The following is a 20557-nucleotide window of genomic DNA, read 5'->3' on the forward strand; positions in this document are numbered from 1 at the left end:
ATTGTAGTAAATTATAGTAAAATTCCTAGTGTTTCTGAACCTTTCCATAGTTAATATTTAAGTATGCTACAGTGTTTACTACAGTTTATCAATTCACTATAGTTATTCATACAGAATAACATAGTATACACATTAACAAAGTGTATTACTATAATATACTACAGAATGCTAAACTAAATCAAGTACCGTATACCACAGTCTATTCATATGGATAAATGCAAAAGTTAAAAAAGAGCAAAACATTTGCATTGTGCAAATGATTTATCGATAAAGTGTTTACTAGTTAAAATCTCCCTAATATGATCCAATTATTTTTAATATCGTACCCATATATGTTATGAGAATAACTTTAATCCTAACTTAGCCCTACACGAAAATCTGGCTTTTCAAAAATGTTTCAGTCAGGACAACTCTTTAAAATCAGATTCACTGTTCGAAAAGCTACAAATATTGGACAGTAAGAGGTGTTTATCTGTTTTGTGAAGAATGAAAGGTTTAAAGAAAATGCTATGCAAAAGACTACCAATATCCATGAAAGCCAGCTAAAGAAAATCTGCCATTTATAGATTATCTCATGTGTTTTTCTACTACATGTCGAGAAATAAATGATCTGTGTCATTTTTGTGATTGTGCTATGTACACATGTACAGTAGAAACAAATTTCCTCATTGAGGACAATAAAAGGATATATGCGAAATGCTACAGAAAACAAAGTGAAACTTTATCTTAGTGCGTTAAAATGATTTGTAATCTACTGTAACTGTGTATTTAGTGCAACATTGACTTACTGAAAAACTAAAGATGTAAATGATAAACTGCATGAAAAGTTGTGCACCATAAACACAAAAAAAGACTTCATAACACTTAAAATATATTTAATTCTTATTTTATTGAGCAAAGTGTGGCAATTCAACAGGTTTAACAGTTTTGCACGGCCACAGTATAGAATTGCACTTGTTTACAATTTATACACATGTGAGATACATACAAAAAAAGCTCATATAAACACGTTTTGGCACCGTGAGCGTGAGGAACTGTTTCTGCGAGGTGATCATACTCTCACTAGTTCTGTCAAACTATTGTTACATAAATTATTAGTAAATTATGTCAAAACTTTTAATTCAATAATATCTAAAATACTACTTAGTTAAATCGGTTATATGTTACTCTGGCAGTGTTGTCTGAAGGCACTGCTGGTATCTAATGGCACTTCTGTGGTTGATCAGGAGAGGCTGTATGTCCTGTTGGCATTATGTGGAAAGCGTTTCATTTTTTGCTGTGTCTGTAACAGAGCCGTAAGGCGACAAAATGTTGGCAAAAGGGTTTAACAGCAAGGTGTTTTGTGTAGTTTTTGGTCTGTGTGAAATATGAGCACACAGTGCCGAATATTAACAAACGTGTAAGTGAAAAAGTAGTTTTGAATATTTTTGCTTAACACTGTATTCATTTATTTATCTGAACAACAGTGGAGTGTTTAGTTAAGCATTTTGAAACATTCAAATGATAGTAATTAAAAACAAAAACTAAAAAAAAGAAAAAATACACTGAAGATAGTTTACAAAATATGGTTTTGACAATCAGCAGGTTAGAAAATATTGGAAGAACATTCATTCAATTTTTTTTTCATCATCTCTTTCTCTGTCTCTCTGTCTTTTCTAATATTGATACTCCTTCAAATTCTCATTGTTCTTCCAATCATAAACAGTTTTCTTTCTGTATTCCTGCGGCTTTATGACTGTGACCAGACTGAAAGAGAAAAAAGCATTCAAGTTCAAAATCAACCATGTATCCAACTATCCGTGTTTGGGCTGTACATTATTTAATTATCCAACATTGCAAGTCAACAACAAATTAATTCTGTACAACGGCAGTCCTCTTTGCGCCGAGGCAAACTGTAAACATACTCACTGATAATGATGACAATGATGATGACAATCACTGCTATCAAAATGGCCCACATCTGCAAAAAGCACAAACAGACAGATTTTATCATCTGCTGGCAGTGTTGGGTGCGTGATAAGTTTCTTCTCTTACCTTGCAGTTCTTCCACCAGTATTTTCTCTTCAGCTTGGCAGCGCTGGTCTCAAACTGAGAAGCACCAGCCTGGAGGGCATCGGCACGATCGTCTAGGTCCGAGAGCTTCTGGTCGCGTTCAAGGACCTTATCAACATTCACCCTCATGATGTCCACCACCTAGAAGAACAGGAACACCTGTTAGGTATCTCCCTGGAAAACCCCAGAAAAGTGATGCTAAATGAAAAGTTGCCATGTGGAGTCTGGTCACTGATGGAGGAATATTAGTTATTTTTTATAATATGAAGCTTTGGTGTAAAACCAGGTGAGCAGTAGGAACATCTATTACTTAAGACATTCTTCTTTAACAAAGCATTCCCATAAAATGTCCAATAAATGTACTTAGCCCGCAATAGTTAGTTTGCCCAGAACAAAGCATTCACATAACTCATCTGTGTAATATACTTATGCCGCAATAGTTAGCCTGTCTGGAACCAAGCTGATTTTAACCACAGTACTGTATGACACTTGTGTTACATGTGAACGGCCCCTAAGCTAATAGGATTCTGTATCTCTCTCCCAGTCTCCTCAAACCCAGAGGACAATGAGACAAACAGACCCAGTTTCTGCTGCTGTGAAGGTCATCACACCACTGATCTACTGACCGTCCTTCAACGTGATGCCCAGCCCATGCCTGACCAACGACCACTAGCGGAACCAGTTTAATCTGCTTACCCGTTCACATACCCCGATAGTATTTATATATCTCTCTCAGGGGTTTTCTTCTCCTAGGAGTTTTCCCCCTGGACTAGCCAGGAGGGTTTTTCTCCAAGGTTTTTTTTCATCCCCTGAAGAGTCCGCCACCATTGGCTTAACTTAATACTTTACTGTATACGTTACATTATTACTATGCTCGCTTTTCTATGCTTTTTCCTACATCTACTAATGTAAAGCTGCTTTGAAACAATTGTGAAAAGTGCTATATAAATAAAATTGAATTAAACATCTCCTAGTAAATGCATTGAGAATAACTGTGACCTTGTCCACGTCAAACCTGGCCAGAAATTCACTGACAAAAGGCTGTCACAATGATTAAATAATCATCTCATTGCAATTGTTTGACCTCATCGTGATGATTTCAGATCACCGCAATGATTGCATATCTCTCTAAAAAACACAAGGGGGAGCTGCAGCGCATGTATAAAGGAAACCGTATCAGATTACTTTTAAATATGTGTTATGTGTATTAATACTTACTGCCAGGTAAACATTGCAAAATATTACATTTAAATAATGACACAATATGTGAAAATTATTTCATAAACAAAGAATAAAATGAATGAGAATTAAACGTCAAAGCAATAAAATAGACAATTAATCATTATAATCGTCAAAGCCCTAAAAGAGGCAATTAATCACCACAAGTGCCGCAATTTATTAGGCAATTAACCGTCAGCCAAATTGCATAATCGTGACAGCCCTAATCCTAGTTTTGTGCTTTTAGTGGCTTTTTATTCCATTTAAATGCTAGTATAAATTGAAGTTAGCAAATATGTACATCTCTTCAGAGAAAGATGAAAAATACAGATAACTCACTTTGTAAAGCTCAGTGGTAGGTCATGGCCATGGGTTTGAACCCAGATATTGATTAAATGTAACGCACTGCAAGTCCCTTTGGATAAAAGTGCTTAGATTAAATGCTTACGAAAGGATGTATATAATTTCATAAATAGAATAAAAAATTTCCTCTAGATGAATAATTGAACCGACAAGTAGTGAATTAAGGTGTCGATGCTATAATGTAATCTTAAGGCAGATTAAAAAGATTTCTCAGTGTCTACAAATCATGTGAGGAGACATCCAATACAAACAAATGACAGTCATTGAGTAACATCTCTGAACTTTGATCATGTCTTAAGTCATTAATAACCCCTTTAAGGAAGCAAAAAATGATATCAAAGATCTAAATGTCCTCAATCTGCAATATAAATCTGTTTCAAGTGTCAATATATAAAGAAATCACACAAGAACATGTTTGTTAGGTTATAAATACTAAAACAATAAATATGGTTTTGTTACAACCAAGTATTTAGGCACTTTCTGATTGTTACAGTCAAAGTGATGAAACTGTTGGTGCTTGTAAAACGCTATCTAATAATTAGATAAGCATTTCAGAGTTCATTTGATTCACTGTAAAAATATGTTCCTTGCTTATTCAGCAGCCGTTGTATGACACATCTGAAGGAAAGTAAATACTTCTGCCCACGGCGGAATTACATAACAAACCCTATGACCACACAACGCAAACTCCTCAACCCCAGACACATGCTCCAGTGCTCCACAAACCCTGTTGCTGGATGACGGCACCGCGCTGGCCCTTTAAGAAGGATCAGGGTGGGGGGAGCTGGATGTGTGCACATCCATGTTTCACTTGCATAACCGTTGTGACGGGGCGTTACATAAGCTCGTAGCAGCCAATCAGATCAACCGAACGAAGAGGTCTGAAGAGAGAGGTTAAGGGTCATTTACAGCGTCCTGATGTTCAATTCATCGAAGACAAAGCATGACTATGACTGAAGTGAGCTGGAGGAATGATGTACCACGCTGTGGGTGTGCTAGTTAATGCAGCGGTGGAACAGAGTGATTTCACAATATAACTATGCTGATCTATACTGTAATTATCTCAATAGACACAAGACATAATCAAATCTATTGCTGTTTTATAAGCTGGCACAGCTAAGACTTGCAATAAAACACTTTGTTCAACTATATTTGAATGGCCAAATAACTATTCATATAATATTTCAAAACAAAGTTGAGAGATTTCTCTTTTAACATACAGATGCATTGTTTACATCATAGTTATGTCTGCTTTAGGCGGAGTCTGGCACTCAGTCATAAAAATATTCAAATGATTCATTATGCACCGTGTGAATTATTTGCTTTTAAGTGTTTAGGTAACCGTTCCACAATGGATAATACTGATCAAGATGTTCCAGACTATAAATGAACCCTCCCTAAAAAATTACATTGAAATGAGTAACAGAAATGAACTAAACTATCAGGAATCGCCTATTGAAACAGCTGCGCGCGAGGAAGCTGCTAAATCTCTTAATGAAGGACACAGATGATGTAGTGTACATTAAGTGACTTAAAAAAAACACAACAAGACAACATTAAATGTAACATTACATCAGATAGAAAAGCGTCAGATGACAGATAATAAAAATTGTCAAATATCAAATAAAAGGTTAAAAAGCACTGTTGCATTTCTCCATATACATTTTCAATGTACAGAAAGCTAATAAAAATAAAAAATATGCTTGTATGTAAAAAGTAATTAAACAGATTAGTTTAGTATAATAATTAATGGGACACTTATAACAAATTTTGAGTCTTCATTGAGTGGGTTTACATGCACAGTCTTACTCCGATTATGCTTATTAAACTGATAACGTGTAAGGTCATGTAAACACTTTAAACAGTTTTCTTTTATTGGGAAAAAGTCGATTTAAGCAAAACTGATTGGCAAAATCCCGATATCGTATCGCATGTAAAGGTCTTAACTGGCTTTCTCGCAGTTTTGTTTGTGTGTGCATATCTATGTGTGCAAAAGATCATGCAATTGATGGAGAAACTGTGAAATTAAAAACTTGTGTTGCATTTACAGGTTTTGCAGACATGAGAAGAGATATAACAGTATAGATTTTGACACATTTTCCATCAGCTTTTTAAATGACTAGACGAACTGCCTGCGATAAACCTGACAAATCCCTAAATCCCGCGCAAACGCAGTTTTCTGGGTTGCTGGTTTATCGATTTGCATGAAAAAAAAGGTTTCTATAAAAAGCTGATTTTCGATACAAATTTACTTGTTTTGTGCATGTAAACACACTTTGTGTCTGTGTCTTTTGTATATAATAACAATCAAATAAAAAATATGGCAAAAACCAGATTGGGAAGAATTCCACAGATGCTTTTCTGAGTGTCTTATTAAAAATATAAAGGGTTACACAATCTTACTGGCAGATCACAATGCAGCATGACAGAAAAATGATACCCCAGTATGTCAGATGGATAACAGGTCCAGCCTATTTGCAGTTTTTCTGCTCCTTTGGTATTTAATTATGAGCAGGGCTGTACGCAAGATTTTATAAATACCGAGGTCCACATATGTATTTTTCTAGGGCATGCACCCCAGGAAAAAATCTTATTTCTCTGCTCTACATATATGAATTTTAAAACATCAGAAAACCAAAGAATCAAATAACTATAGATGTAAAACCATGTCAGTATGCAGAAGATTTGTGTTGGTCATTAGGAATGCATTGTAATAATTATTTTACCATCCTGGGCACACTGGGCTATGTCAGTCAAGTAAACATAGGCTTACTGAATATAGGATCATTTTAGTGAATTAACTAAATGCTATAATTAGTTTATTAAATTAATTCAAAATATGCACACACTTATTATACACTTAATATGCTTAAATACAACATCAGTAATGCAGTGGTGGAACTAGAATTGTATAAATGGGTTGGCCAAGGGTACTTTAGGGGGTCCATATCCCATGAAAGAAAACTGTAATTATTAAAAAAGCATAAATGAATCTATGATTACTTCACATTACCACATTAGATAAATATTCTTCTTGCCCTGCATGCATTATACTAACTGTGTAAGATGTAAACATAATGCAAGCCTTAATTTTAAAATTCTCACATCTGATTTACTGTCTGTTAAGGAAGCAAAAGGCTTCTTGTTAACTGCAGTAACTTTAGTAAAAGTTGTTCAGAAAATCAAAATTCCAAGATAAACCTTAAACTTACTTTTAATAGCAGAGCTCAAAACTATAGGAAGAAGTTACAGTCAGGACCAGTGAGTGATGTTCTCTTCTTTAGTTATTTAATTAACTTTACTGACTTCAACAGGTGTTTATTGGGCTTTAAGACCGAATGCAATAAAATGTTTAAGCCAAAGTGCGCTCATTTAAACTCCGTGCACACGCGTTACCGGTGGATGAAGCGTTGTACCGCGCACGTGATGCGTCGCATTTTCAAGTTCAAGCTTGAATCTAATCTAATACAGTAAAAAGATATCGTAAAGAATTAAAGAGTGTTGAATTTTGTTAATAAACACGCTGAATAAAGGGAAGTGAATGACTGGAGGGAGTTAAAGCAGCGCATTAAATTTGGACACCCGTGGATCAGCTGCAGTAGTGTTTCTTGTTTTGTCACCTTGACAATCACTGCGTTTCATATTTCTCGTCATTAAACGGCTGGATAATAGTCAGCGTTTGATTACTTGCATCTTTCTTGCACTTCCACTAACTGCGCATCTGACCCCTGTGTTGCAGTTCTGTCTGCCTGGTTTGATTGGTCATCTCGGAATAATTTTGACTTTATCTTACTTAATGGGGTGCAGCTCAGACGGTCAGACCTGTTGGCCTGTGACATCACACTACCGCGAGATCGATTTAAAAGCATACTGAGTCATTTACTATTGAATCGGTCTTGCGGTGGTAAGACGTCACATGCCAATCGGTCTGCGCAGCGCAGCCAGAAGTCAAGCGAGCGCTGAGCGTTGAGTCAAATAAAACAAGCGTCAGAAAATGACAGAGATCCGGACCTCGTGGACCTCAATGGTGGGTACGGTCATGCGTCCAGCTACAATAATGTATCTCACTAATTTGAAACACCAACCCAGAATATTTGTCACAAGCAGTGATTAAAACAATGATGACAATAATCACGTGTAAAAACGACTTAAATTCTGGACCTTTTGGCAGTGAGGGGGGGGGTTCGTTTGAACCACCCGAACCCCTCCTGCCTACGGCCTTGGATAATGAAAATGTGTCGTGCAACTAAAGTTTCATCCAGTGTGTCTCACCTCATCCACCTGCGCCTGCGTCTGCTGCAGTTTGCGGTTACCCCCCGACATCCCTGCTGAACCCTCTGCACCCGGAGCGGACCTACAAATGAAAGAGCACAGACTTTTAGATCTTGTTTAATTGAACATTCATTCAACCAAATTATTTTTGATATTATTTAAATGTAAGCAATGACATACAAACACAAAGGAAGAAATACAATAGTTATATAGTTCTGAATATGAAAACATGGTATAGACTTACAGATCCATAACAATTAATCGTCATTAATCTATAGTAGAATAAACCTTTGTGTTTACATCTTACATGTGTGTAAACTGTGTATAATAATTATAAATATGTACACATGTATGTATAATTTTAAGAAAAAAAAATTGTGTATTTATAGATAACATAAATATTATAAATACTATACCTATATTTATAAATACTATACATAAATATACAAATGTATATACACATGTAAACATTTCTTAAATATATACATGGGTGTGCATTTATCTTTACAAAGTTATTAAACACAGTTCACATACACATATATGATGTAAACAAAAACGTTTATTCTGCTATAGATTAATCGTTATGCATCCCTAAAATGAAATTGTTCCTGTAGCTCAACTGGTAGGGCATTGCGTTAGCAACGCAAAGTTCATAGTTTTAATTACATGGTATACACTGATAAAAGTTGCAGTTACTTTGGATACAAGTGTCTGCTTAATTTATAATTGTAAATTAAGAAACTATAACAAATATTATACTCTTAAAACTTTGTTAAAACTGTAAACCATTAGTCGGTAAGCTATAAATATCTTGTTAAATCAAGGCGAGCAAGAACAAAGGATCTTTACAAAAACAATCATGTACTGTGTTACACCAACATGACACTGACAATTAAAAAGAATACAGTACTCTGCTGCCACCTAGTGTCTCAAAACATACCAACAATCACACACATGCATAATCTAGGGCTGCAAGATATAATCAAGTTATCAGAATATCGCAAATGTGCATACCACAATGGTTTTCGATAACTGAATGATTTTGCATAGTCAGAGGTTTAGGTTGATGCAGATAGCAGAGAGACTGGGCTGAGACAAAGAAAGAGAATGATGGTTTCCTCTACCACAAAGAATGTAAAACATTTATGTTGTTATATAATTTATAGTTTTTACTAATATTTTATTATGATTATATAAATTGATTTAAAAAACGTACAGCATTATCGCATATCATATTGTTTAGCAAGCTACAACATTTTTTTCAGTATCGTGCAGCCATAGTATAAACAAACATTTAATGTCTGAAACAGTAAACTACAATGTCTTTTACAAGTGAAAGTAAAGGTGAGTTCAACATTCAAAGTTGTGGTGTGAAAACAGGAATTTACATACACCTTAAACTTTTATTAGGACATGATAATGGATTTGACCTTACACATATTGTTATGTCCAGAGGTATTATGTACTATAAAAATAACTTGATACATTTATGGCGTTTCACTTTATTCTATAAAACCTAAATTTTTTGTATCTTTAATAATAAATACAAATGTTTGTTTTGGTATCTCTGTTAAAAATGGTGTTTAAATGATAAATAAGTCATAATAAGATACTTTGAAATTATTTTATGTTCAAAAACTTTCATATAAACAAATTTCATAAATATGAAAGATTAATTTGGATGCAGAGACCCTTTAAATAAGAAGTTAACAAGTATAAACAGTAAACATGATCTATATCATCCAGTGAACCCCAGATTGACTTTATGGATTAATGAAAAGTTTGTAGATTTTTCCTCAAATATTGAAAAAAGCAGGCACTTTAATGTAATGGGTAGGCTGGTACATGTTCTGTGTCAGGTGGTACAACTGATGTAAAACTATAAAAAAGGCTAGTTTATAACTTTTTTGTATTTAAAAAGTATATTTATGAATTTGATATCACAGGCAAAAGCTTAAAGCAGCATCCAAGTAGAAGTCTGTTAAATGTAAATTAAATGTAAAAGTCAATTGGTGCAATCAAAAAGAAATAAAAAACAATAAGCTAAATCATTTAAATAAGCTAATAATTTAAGTTTTAATAAATGCAAGCTAAGGTTGAATTGTTATTATACTTAATATTAAATTACACTTCCATCCAAACTATTTTCAGGATTATAATTTTAAATGCCACTATCAAATAAACCATGACACAAGCATGACAAAAATATGATTTTATGATCTTTTTTCATTTAACCATATACTGTGTTAAACCAATTCAGTGAATACATGGACCTGTAAAGTTATGCTATCATGAAAGGAGGTGATGGGTGGCTACCACATACATGCAGTATTTGATACAACAGTACTGCAAGTTACAACATTTGCAAGATTTAAAGATATCAGATGTAAGTTAACCGGTCACCATCCGTGACGCATACAGACCTTTAACATAATGTGCATAAAGTACACAGCCTTCTACAGAAATAGTATGAACAGTACGGTAGCAGTTTCCTTTAGAGAGAGTCAAGCAAAGGTAGAAGAGAAGCATGCTTCTCTTAAAAGCACATGATTATGTCAAAGACCACAGCAGTCAAACTTATTTAACCAGATTTAACTGTAATTCTTGTGTAGACAGAAAACATCAAGTCAATGAGACCCAGATGGAGAAAATAGAGATTCAAAGAGACAGATAGAAGGACTATGAGAGATTTCACACACGTTTGTGTATACTAGCAGTAAAGAGGCTCTTGCTCATGTGATCATGGCAAAACTGTTGATTTAGCCTAAAATCTCCTTCAACATTCAGTCAATAACCTGATCTTTTATTATTTGCATTACTGCAATTGTTGCTCTTAGGATGAGTATTAAATATAATAAAAAAGGAGCTTTGACAGTTTGTCTAAAGTGCCAAATATTTCTTTCGTCGTCAATCATGATTACAATTGAGTGTTTATTTTATGAGTTAGCTATCGTATAATAAATTATAATGTATCCATATTATTAAAAGCGCCGTTAATGTAACCCAACAGCGACATCAAACATACACTCACAAAACTTTACTCATTCACAACAACGACAAACTTAATCTCAGGTAAAGTTTGTAGTTTGAAAAAAACCCAAAGTTTCCACAAACTTCAGATTGTATCGCAGAATCAAACTGTTAGCCGTTAGCGTGTTAGCATGCCACATAAAACGACACGAACTTACTCTCTAACGTTACATACACTCACATTAACATGACCACGGCCTAAACTTCACTAACTACACTTTATACACTCATTACAATTGAGAAATATTAAAAATAAAGACAAAATACATTTGTAAACGGAATTAAACGAAGTTAGGAAGCTTCTGCTATGCTAACCTGTTGATCTAGTCGCATTCACACCCAGAAAAACAACAAACTTTCCAACTGATTCGCAGAGAAACATGACAAGATTCACATACACGCAAAACACGATAAAACACTTGTGTAAAGTTATTACTAAATTCACGTGACTGATATTTGTGTACGAATACTTACATGACTGTAAAGTTTGTTCGTGATGATGCTGCGAAGGCCCCGGTGTGTTACTGAGTGAGTGAGTGAGTGAGTGAGTGAGCGAGAGAGAGAGAGAAAGAGAGGAGGGATCTTTTTCGTTTAATTTTATTTCTATAACTTACTATTTTACTTTCATTATGCACTATACATTCTGTTTTATTTTGTTGCACTATTTGCATTAAAGGGGACATTTCACAAGACTATTTTAAGATGTCAAATAAATCTTTGGCGTCCCCAGAGTACGTGTGTAAAGTTTTAGCTCAAAAAATCATATAGATAATTTGTTATAACATGTTAAAATTGCCACTTTGTAGATGTGAGCAAAAATGTGCCGTTTTGGATGTGTCCTTATAAATGCAAATGAGCTGATCTCTGCACTAAAAGGTAGTGCTGTGGTTGGATAGTGCAGATTAAGGGGCGGTATTAACCCCTTCTGACATCACAATGGAAGCCAAATTTCAATGCCCTTTTTTACATGCTTGCAGAGAATAGTTTACCAAAACTAAGTTACTGGTTGTTCTTAATTATCTACATTGTCTAGGTTGATACAAGCACTGGGGACCATAAATATATAGTAGGCCTACATGTTTACTACACAGGGTAACTGTAACTGTAATCCAGGTTATTGGAGATGGAGGTTATTGGTTGTAATGGAATTCCCATTGTGTAATGGTTTTAATAGAGGCCAAATATAATGGTCTCTGTGGCTCTTTACTGGTAATGTGATTCTGGATATTGTCTGGTGTATTGGAACCAATGAGGCGCCATCAAACCATACTGAAATAGGGCCCAAAACACACTTCATTGTACAACTGTAAAAAGTAAAAGTTGGATCAACTTAAAAAAATACTTCAATTGGTAAAATAGACAAAAATGTGTTTTTTTCAACTTATATGTTTAAGGGAAAAGCACTTTAAGTGAAAAAATTAAGTTGAAAAAAACTATAAATTTTTTTAGGTGTTACCAATTGAATATTCACTTTTTACAATGTATCAACATATGTTTTACATTACTTTAATTTATTAAATTAAAGGCGGGGTGCACAATCTCTGAAAGCCAATGTTGACATTTGAAATCACCTAAACAAACACGCTCCATCACGCTTTTGATAGACCCGCCCCACACATACACAACCCAGGCAATGATGTTGGTTAGTAGACACGCCCCTCACTGCTGATTGGCTACAAGTGTGTTTAGTACTCAGCCCGACTCCCTTTTCCAAAGCGTTTCTCAAAAATTGTACACCCTGCCTTTTAGCAACTCATCACTAGTCAGTATTTAAAATAGTAAGATGAAGTTTGTGTTCTTGTCTGGTTCGATATAGACAACACACATAATAATAAAATGTATACCTTGTAATGCAATGCTTTGGGTAAAAGCATCTGCCATATTCACAAATGTAAATTAAATAGCTAATTTGATCACATTTTCAAAGGAAAAGTCTGCAACGTTGCTTTAAAGTGTACACAATGAATTTTGAAATAATGTTTAATGGTGTGATTCAGCAAAGTCATCATGTGTTGTTTTTGAAAGTTCAAAGACAAAACAGTAAATAAAGTATCTGCGAGAAATATTTATCTTTTAAGATTTTATTTTACAGCAGAAATCATATAAAGCATTCAGAAAACATTTTCCATATTTTAAGGGCAATTCAAGATGTTTTGCATGGCTTCAGCAGCTGAATATTTTTTATTTTTTAAAACATATCCAACAATTCAGTGATGCTCTCACATGCACAGTTACAAAACATAAAAATCAAAGTAAATAAATAAAAACTCACAAGAAGGACAGAAAGAGGCAGACGGCCAAGAACAGAACATGAAGAAAAACTCATCAGAGGAGGATTTAAGGGCACAAAGCAGAAATGAAGGAGAAAGAGAGAGAGCTAGAGGAGGGTAAACGGAGGTCTAATACTAGCTTCACATGCAGAGTGTCGAAAGCCCACTGCCCTGTAAGAAATATGGGCTCATATTTTATCTATATTTTTTCTTATCTTCATTTTAAAATGAGGAAAACGTGCATTAAGGGCTGGGAGATATGAACTTAATGTCCACTGACCACCTCTCTCTGTGTACCTGTAATTGCATAAGAGGAAGTAACCTAAGCATGTCCCAATGTTTTTTCCCTTTTCCTGTTTTTTTTGTTCTACTCAATCCATATTCGTTCAACATAAGGAGATCAGCTAAAAACAAAGTGTTTATTGCTCTGTGTTTGTAAGTGAAAAGCTTATAGTCGAGTGGTTATCCGTTCACTTTAAGCCTAACCTGCATTCCCGGAGTTCCAAAGAGGATTTAGGAGATCGTACAAACTTCCAACTGCACCAATAGTGTTTTCCCTCATTTAGACGTGTGCTCATGTCATCATCCATATTCGAGAGCAACCAGCTCATATGTTGAAACATTGCACACACATACACGTACACACACATACATAGTTAGGATGTACTGGGATTTGGAGAGGGATTGGTGAGCTGTACAAAGTGCATATTTCTCATCTCTCACACAAACATACAGAAAGCATAATCCAGTACTGATCCAGCTATCCACCTTATTCTGAGGGTATTTAACACTGAGGTATACGTGTTATGCTGTCCCAGTCCCGAGGGGGATGTGTCACATGAATAACAATACCTGCTCAGTTTTGGAAAAATGGTCTATAAACTCGTATGCGGCCTATCCTGTTCTCCGAAATGACAGTCTCGTTCTCATAGTGGTTTTTTAACAAAGTGAACAATGTAGTGACGTACAAATGGAAGTAGATAATCCCAGTGGTCTGAGCTGAACCTGGAGATTTAATCTAACCTAGGTTGTCTCCCTCTCCCTGTTTTAGCACCCTGAGTAAAACTACAGAAGGGAGGCGGACATTTCTGTTCCCTAGGATGAAAGAGAGTTGAGATACATATACCTGGTGATCCTTAAACAGTTGAATGTAGTGAGCTTCACATGGTTATGACTTCCTGAACGTTGCAATGTTGGAAGAATATTATTTTGATGCCCAAACGCTTGATATCTCAGTGGCCGTCTTTGCTGGCAGTTGCGACATTACAGAGCACGTCCTATTTTCCTGGCCCAGTTTGGATGAGACATGGAAAAATAACATGCATAGTGTTTTACTGGGTCAGACAAAATCTTATACCACCACATGCTCATAAAATCAAAATACAATAAACCAAATGAACATGGTGAAATGAAACATGACATGACAGGTGCCTTCACTTCATATACATAAAAAAACAGACCTGGGCGTTAAGGTGACAAACTTCCAGTTTGGAGAGTAAAATCAGCCTTTGGGTTTTGCATACCGTTAAAAAGAGGAGTCAGTTAATATTGACCTTCTTTAGGAACAACACACTCGCTAAAATGTTTTAGGCACTTTCTATAATACTGATATTGAGTCTCTGAGATGAGTAAAACTTCAAAGAACGATCCTACTCCTCCTCATAAAGTTAGACGTTTAACATCTATGGATCTGATGTGGGGATCGAAGCTGAGAATAAATGTGTAATTCAGCTCACATAATAAAGCATCACATTCTTTCCTTTAACAGGTTAAATGTGCTGGTGTAAGTTAAAATGATGCTTCCCGTCAGCTGAATTTTCTCAGTTAGTCTCACTTTTCTCTTGTAGACACACGTATAAGTGAAGTCAGATGATTTGTGATTACATGACCATGGGGTTTTCAATGCACCCCAGAAACATGATACGTGAAAAATGCTGGGTTATTTTCAAGCCAGCGTTGGGTCAAAAAGGGACGAGCCCAGCCCCTTGGGTTTCCATTGTTGGGTCAAAATAATTTTTTGGGGTTAATCCATCGTCTGGGCTTGTGCCTTTTTAACCCAATGTTGGGTTGAAAATAGCCCAGTGTAGGAATAAAGCCATGAAAGTTGTAAAATGAAGAATGGCTGTCTTAAATTCGGATGAAAGCTGAAATGTTCGTGTTGGTGGCTACATTCACGATGTCCGTTGATCACCGGCTTTACTTTAATTCCTGTTCAGATTTATGTAAGCAAGTCGTCTGCTCACAAAGCTGAAAGTAGCTAAGAAGTTAATATTCCAACCGGCATCATCATGTGGATTTAAGAGACGATAAAATGTGAGAACACTTTCTAGTCAGGATAAAATTGTGGTGATAATCTCGGCGGGATGTACAGTAACCGTTAGGTGTGGGAGTGAATTCTGCTCATTCAATACTGGATTTACCAACACTGATTTCTCAGAAAGTTTAGCTTATTTATCTCCAACTGTGTTTTCACATGACCGATCGCCGCCAGCAAAAGATCACTACTTCATTCATGCTACCCCTGAAAAGAAGAGAGAAAACTCCAGTCGTGTCTGATGAATTTGTTTGGCTCTCCCCTAAATCTACACGTTTTGGTCGTGATTTTTGACAGCGTCATGCTTTGGAGAGCATTTCCAACAAAGTATTCTTATAGTGAAGTCGTTCAGATCATTTCACAGACCACATGTACTCTTTACATTATGTTCAGTGGTTTAAAGTTCATGCACATGGCTCCTTCTTTGCAATCATATTTACATTATTTACAAACAATATAATTGGGCGTTCGAAGAAAACTATACAATAAATGTTTTTGTTCGTCTCTTAATGCGTTATAATCCAATTTATGAATAAAATACTATATATTCTTAAATACAATACTTTTTCGGGAAAAAGTTTCTGGCTATCAACGTTCCTTCACCCATCTTGGATATGTACAGGGACCACTCAATAGTCAAAAATATGAATACTATTTTTTTTTTTTAAGTTTTAAGCTTCTGTATAGGGACCCTTCAAAAAGTCAAGGTGTCAAGGCAATGTTTTGTGAAACTCTGGAAAAGCATTTCAGAGCTCTTAAAAAAACAAACAAACAAACAGATACAATGAAAAAAACAACACAACATATACACATTGCGAATACAATTGGCGCTGTGGCACAAGTGATAGCACATAAGATATCAAAACCTTCACACAATTAAAAACAATTAAGGCAAAAAAAGACAAATGCCAGTAAAATAAATAACTGAACTATATATAAAAAAATAATGGTCTTTATCAATATTTCGAAACAAACAGGGTTGGTTTTATACGGCGCCACAATCAAATCACAGATTTGAATGAATGAAAATCAAAGGATAAAACACAAAACATTTACTTTAGCATGCAGGAGCGTTTCGCTCAAACACATGCACTGTATCCAGATCAGTTCAACAAACACGGGACACACAAAGTCAGGCCGGCAAAAGATGACATTAAGAAAGGACCCATAAGAAAACAGTGCACAGGAAACAGGTAACCCATGGTTAGAAGTACCCCAACCTTCACAAAGACAAAAAAAGTAAGACACTGATATTTCAAACCCAGCATTTTTGCCCTGACCCCATCTACATTCATAAGAAGGCTTTCCCTTTGAATGAAACAACAGCATTTGTCAAAACAAAGATTAGTGGAGATGATAGATTGATATCAAATACTCTCTCTGCATGCATATGGTCACTTTTTTTGGTTAAAATTTTCTAAGTTTTGTTCTTTTTTTCCCAAACTGATTGTTGTATTTTTTCCTTTCAAAATATAAAAATGTAAAGCGGCTTTCCGGCATGATGCATTTCTGATGATATTTTACAAGCACTGTCAGAATAAAAAGCCTTTAATCCTTGGTCTTCGTTCCTTTTTTCCTTTATCGTAATCGAAAGAAAAAATCTATGAAGAGTGCAAAAATGCCATGAAGATAATGTCATTTCTCCCCGAAAGTCTTGATCCCCGTAGCGAGAAAAACACAACGCAGTAGCAGAAGCAGTCAAACTCGCTGGCAGAGTTCAACCGTCGCATTTCCCATGATCCGCTTCATAAATAATTTTTGCTTTTTTTGTAAATCGTCTCTTGTAAAAACAGAAGGAAGAGTCTGACTTCAGATGTTACACTGCGACGGGACTCGACGAGGAGCTCTCATGTTCCTTGGCCTTTCTCAATTCTTTCACCCTGAAAAAAATCCAAACAAACAAGAGTCAGCCGGAGGGTTCAAACAATATTCATGGGTCCTCAGAGACATTTTGTTTCATTACTGTAACAGGTACAAACAGGGCAGGGAACCAATCATACCCCTTCAAATGACACAAAGACTATAGTGTGGACTTTATCCTATTCTTCGTGTTGGATTGGAGTGACATTTACACTTTTCTTGACTTAAAGGAACACACCCACATTCTGGGAATTTAGCTCACCCATCGCATCCCCCAGAGCTAGACAAGTCCATACATACCTTTCTCATCGCCGTGCGTGGTGTAACTCTGTCTGACACATCCCCCGCCAGCCCAGCCCAGCACAAAGACCGGAAGCGAATGGCTCCAGCCAGCACACCGCTATCAAAAAGTGACAAAATAACGCAAAAATTTTCCTATTTATGTGTTGTGACTTGAAGAATCACACCGTGTACAAATAACAAGTCCATAAGAGACACAGCTATCGTTTAACAGTATACATACTGGGAACTATATTCTCAGAAGGCAAAGCACTGCTACTTGGGCGGAGCGATCTCTGACCGAACTCTCTGCTCCTCGCCAAGGGGCTTCACTGGTGCTGTGAGCAAATCACTCCGCCCAGCAGCAGTGCTTCGCCTTCCAAGCATACAGCTCCCAGCATGTACACTGCCAAAAGACCGCTGCGCCTCACATCACCTTGTTATTTGCACACGGTGCGACTATACAAATCACAACACATAAATAGGAAAGTGTTACTTATTGGGAGCAGCATGCTAGCTGGAGCCATTCACTTCCGGTCTTTGTGCTAAGCTAAGCTAGCAGGGGCTGCGTCAGACAGAGCCACAGCACGCACGGAGATGGGAAAGGTAAAAGTGAAAAGTGTTCAAATACTCCCTGAATAATACAACTATTTCAATATAATTGTAGTGATTTGATCTGCTAGACATTTTTTAGGTCACATAACCAAACAAATAATCAATAACATTTGAGGAATTGAGTGATATGATATCCTGCATAAACAACCAATTTTAATACTAATTATACTATTACTGAATCATAGTCCTGAAAATCGATATCATGCACAGAAAATCACAAAAAAATTGCACTGAAATTGAATGATGTGTTTGTTAGCATTATATTTTGTTATGCATCTCCATAATTCATTTTAAACAGGTACACGAGACATTTTAAACCCCCATCATTTTAAACACTCAGTTTGATCCCCATCCCACCCTCAGTCCCCAAATCAAGCTTATGCAAGAGATGTAGAAAACAGGCAGCCAGGCATTCAAGACATCTTCTCTTCTCTAGAGAAAGGGATGTTATTTTAAGCATGCCCTGAAAGAAGCAAGGCCTCCATATCTTTAGCCATCATGCAATGCCAAATGCACTACCCAGCAGTCCTTAGTGTTGTCATAAGCATCCTCATAACAAGAGAGATGGAGGTGACTTCAGAAAAGACAGAGGGATCCAGAGAGAAAGACATAGACAGAAAGAGAGCTTTGTTAGTTTAGGTTAGGAAATATTAATTTATCTATCGTCCTCGCTCTCGCATTTCAGGCTCAGTCCATTCGGATTCTAGTCGGCCATCATGCATGCAGGCATAAAGCAATAGAGAAACTATAAAGAGAAAGACAGACAGACAGACGTATAGGGAAAAGCAGAGAAAAAGAGAGAGTAATAGAGGGGTACGAACTGGCTGACTGAGGCTGCACTCACCCGTTTGAATAGTCTATGGTCCATCAAGGGGCTTTGCATAAACAGCAGAACAACACCAGACAGCTATTAGTACACACTGAGGTTCGGTCGGGTTCGGGAAAATGGGACCAAACACAAAAGGGGTGTCTAACAGAGCCATGAAAACACTACAATTTGAATTTATGAATTTTATAAAATGAGGAAATGTGAACACTGTCTGCCGTTGTGAACTGCACAATATTAGAGAATCGGTTAAAGGAAGATCTTCTAATCTGTGCCAGCTTGTTTGTGTTAGGGCCGCTTTCACTATTAGCCTACCTGTGACGACACCTCAGCAGAAATCGCATGATCTTCCTGGCCGCCTGATCTTGTCTTTTGGTCAGTAAACCACCTCTAAAATAGAATAAACAGAATGATTGGTGATATAAGTACATTAGCAGACAAACATAAAATAGTTAAAGTCCCCCTGTGGTGAAAATCAATTTTTTTTTATCTAGGTGGAGTTTTTAAATCCTGTGCAAATTCCTCATCCAAAATCATTGCAAAACCATCTCAAAACCGTGGTTTCAAATTTCCAATTGGACGAGTGGATCAGTAGACTGAGCCATAGATATAGCATGCCGCATAGACTTGCCGCTGAAACGATTGCGGCACTTCTGCTTTAACTCTATTTCTGTGATGTGAGCATGTGCAGTGTGAATGCTCAAACGTGTTAACATTAGCATCGAAAAAAAATGTGTGCTGCAAATGCGCAACTTACGCATGCATTGTGAAACCATCAGCTATGTCTCTGGAACTGCCAAATATGGCGTCTCCATTAAAAATAAGTTTTCCAAAGACAGTCTCAAAACCATGGTTTGAAATCGCCCCCGTTTTCTAAGTCACAAACATCACATCATCACGGTTGGATGAGTGGTTCAGTAGTCTGAGCCATAGATATAGCATGCCGCATAAACTCGGCTCTGAAACGATTGCAGTACTTCTGCTTTAGCACTATTTCTGTGACGCAAGCATGTGCAGTGTGAATGCTCTAACCTCAGCGTCGGAAAAAAGTGTGCTGCAAACACGCAACTTACGCATGCATTGTGAAACCATCAGCTATGTGTCTGGAACTGCCGAATATGGCATCTCCATAAAATTTGAGTTTTCCAAAGACAGTCTCAAAACCGTGGTTTGAAATCGCCTCGGTTTTCTAAGTCACAAACATCACATCATCACGGTTGGATGAGTGGATGAGTAGACCGAGAGATAGATATAGCATGCCGCATAGACTCGGCACTGAAATGATTGTGGGACTTCTGCTTCAGCTCTATTTCTGTGACGAGAGCATGTGCAGTGTGAATGCTCTAACCTGTTAACATTAGCATCGGAAAAAAATGTGTGCTGTAAACATGCTACTTACGCATGCATTTTGAAACCATCAGCAATGACTCTGGAACTGCCGAATATGGCGTCTCCATT

The 20557-nt window shown here is 36.4% G+C and overlaps 2 protein-coding genes across 11 annotated transcripts in view; both read right to left on the minus strand.

The window, feature by feature from the left end:
* Positions 1 to 870: 870 nt before the first annotated feature.
* On the minus strand, positions 871 to 11498 carry vamp3 (vesicle-associated membrane protein 3 (cellubrevin)). The gene is made up of 5 exons (XM_055184600.2): positions 11410 to 11498; positions 7906 to 7987; positions 2035 to 2193; positions 1909 to 1960; positions 871 to 1746 (listed from the first exon to the last, which is right to left on the minus strand). Coding segments are annotated over exons 1-5 (312 nt in total). The 5' UTR covers positions 11412 to 11498; the 3' UTR covers positions 871 to 1729.
* A 1502-nt stretch (positions 11499 to 13000) lies between these two features.
* Positions 13001 to 20557, minus strand: part of camta1b (calmodulin binding transcription activator 1b) — a 375185-nt gene continuing 367628 nt past the window's right edge. For 7 of the 10 annotated variants that reach the window (XM_055183906.2, XM_055183913.2, XM_055183908.2 and 4 more), the window contains 3 exons: positions 19415 to 19489; positions 19118 to 19148; positions 13001 to 17399 (listed from right to left, as the gene is read on the minus strand). In XM_055183906.2, coding sequence (XP_055039881.2) covers positions 17367 to 17399; positions 19118 to 19148; positions 19415 to 19489 — 139 coding nt within the window. In that variant the 3' untranslated portion in view covers positions 13001 to 17366. The remainder of the gene's footprint in view (positions 17400 to 19117; positions 19149 to 19414; positions 19490 to 20557) is intronic. The other 3 variants (XM_055183905.2, XM_055183903.2, XM_055183911.2) reach the window with 2 other exon arrangements.

The sequence above is a fragment of the Misgurnus anguillicaudatus genome, chromosome 14 (genome assembly GCF_027580225.2).
Source record: "Misgurnus anguillicaudatus chromosome 14, ASM2758022v2, whole genome shotgun sequence".
Lineage (NCBI taxonomy): Eukaryota > Metazoa > Chordata > Actinopteri > Cypriniformes > Cobitidae > Misgurnus > Misgurnus anguillicaudatus.

Coding starts and splice junctions, on each gene's coding strand:
- vamp3 (XM_055184600.2), bottom strand. Junction 2,194..7,905: donor CGCAGGCGCAGGTGGATGAG/GTGAGACACACT, acceptor CTGTTCTTCTAG/GTGGTGGACATCATGAGGGT. Junction 1,961..2,034: donor ACTGGTGGAAGAACTGCAAG/GTAAGAGAAGAA, acceptor TGCTTTTTGCAG/ATGTGGGCCATTTTGATAGC.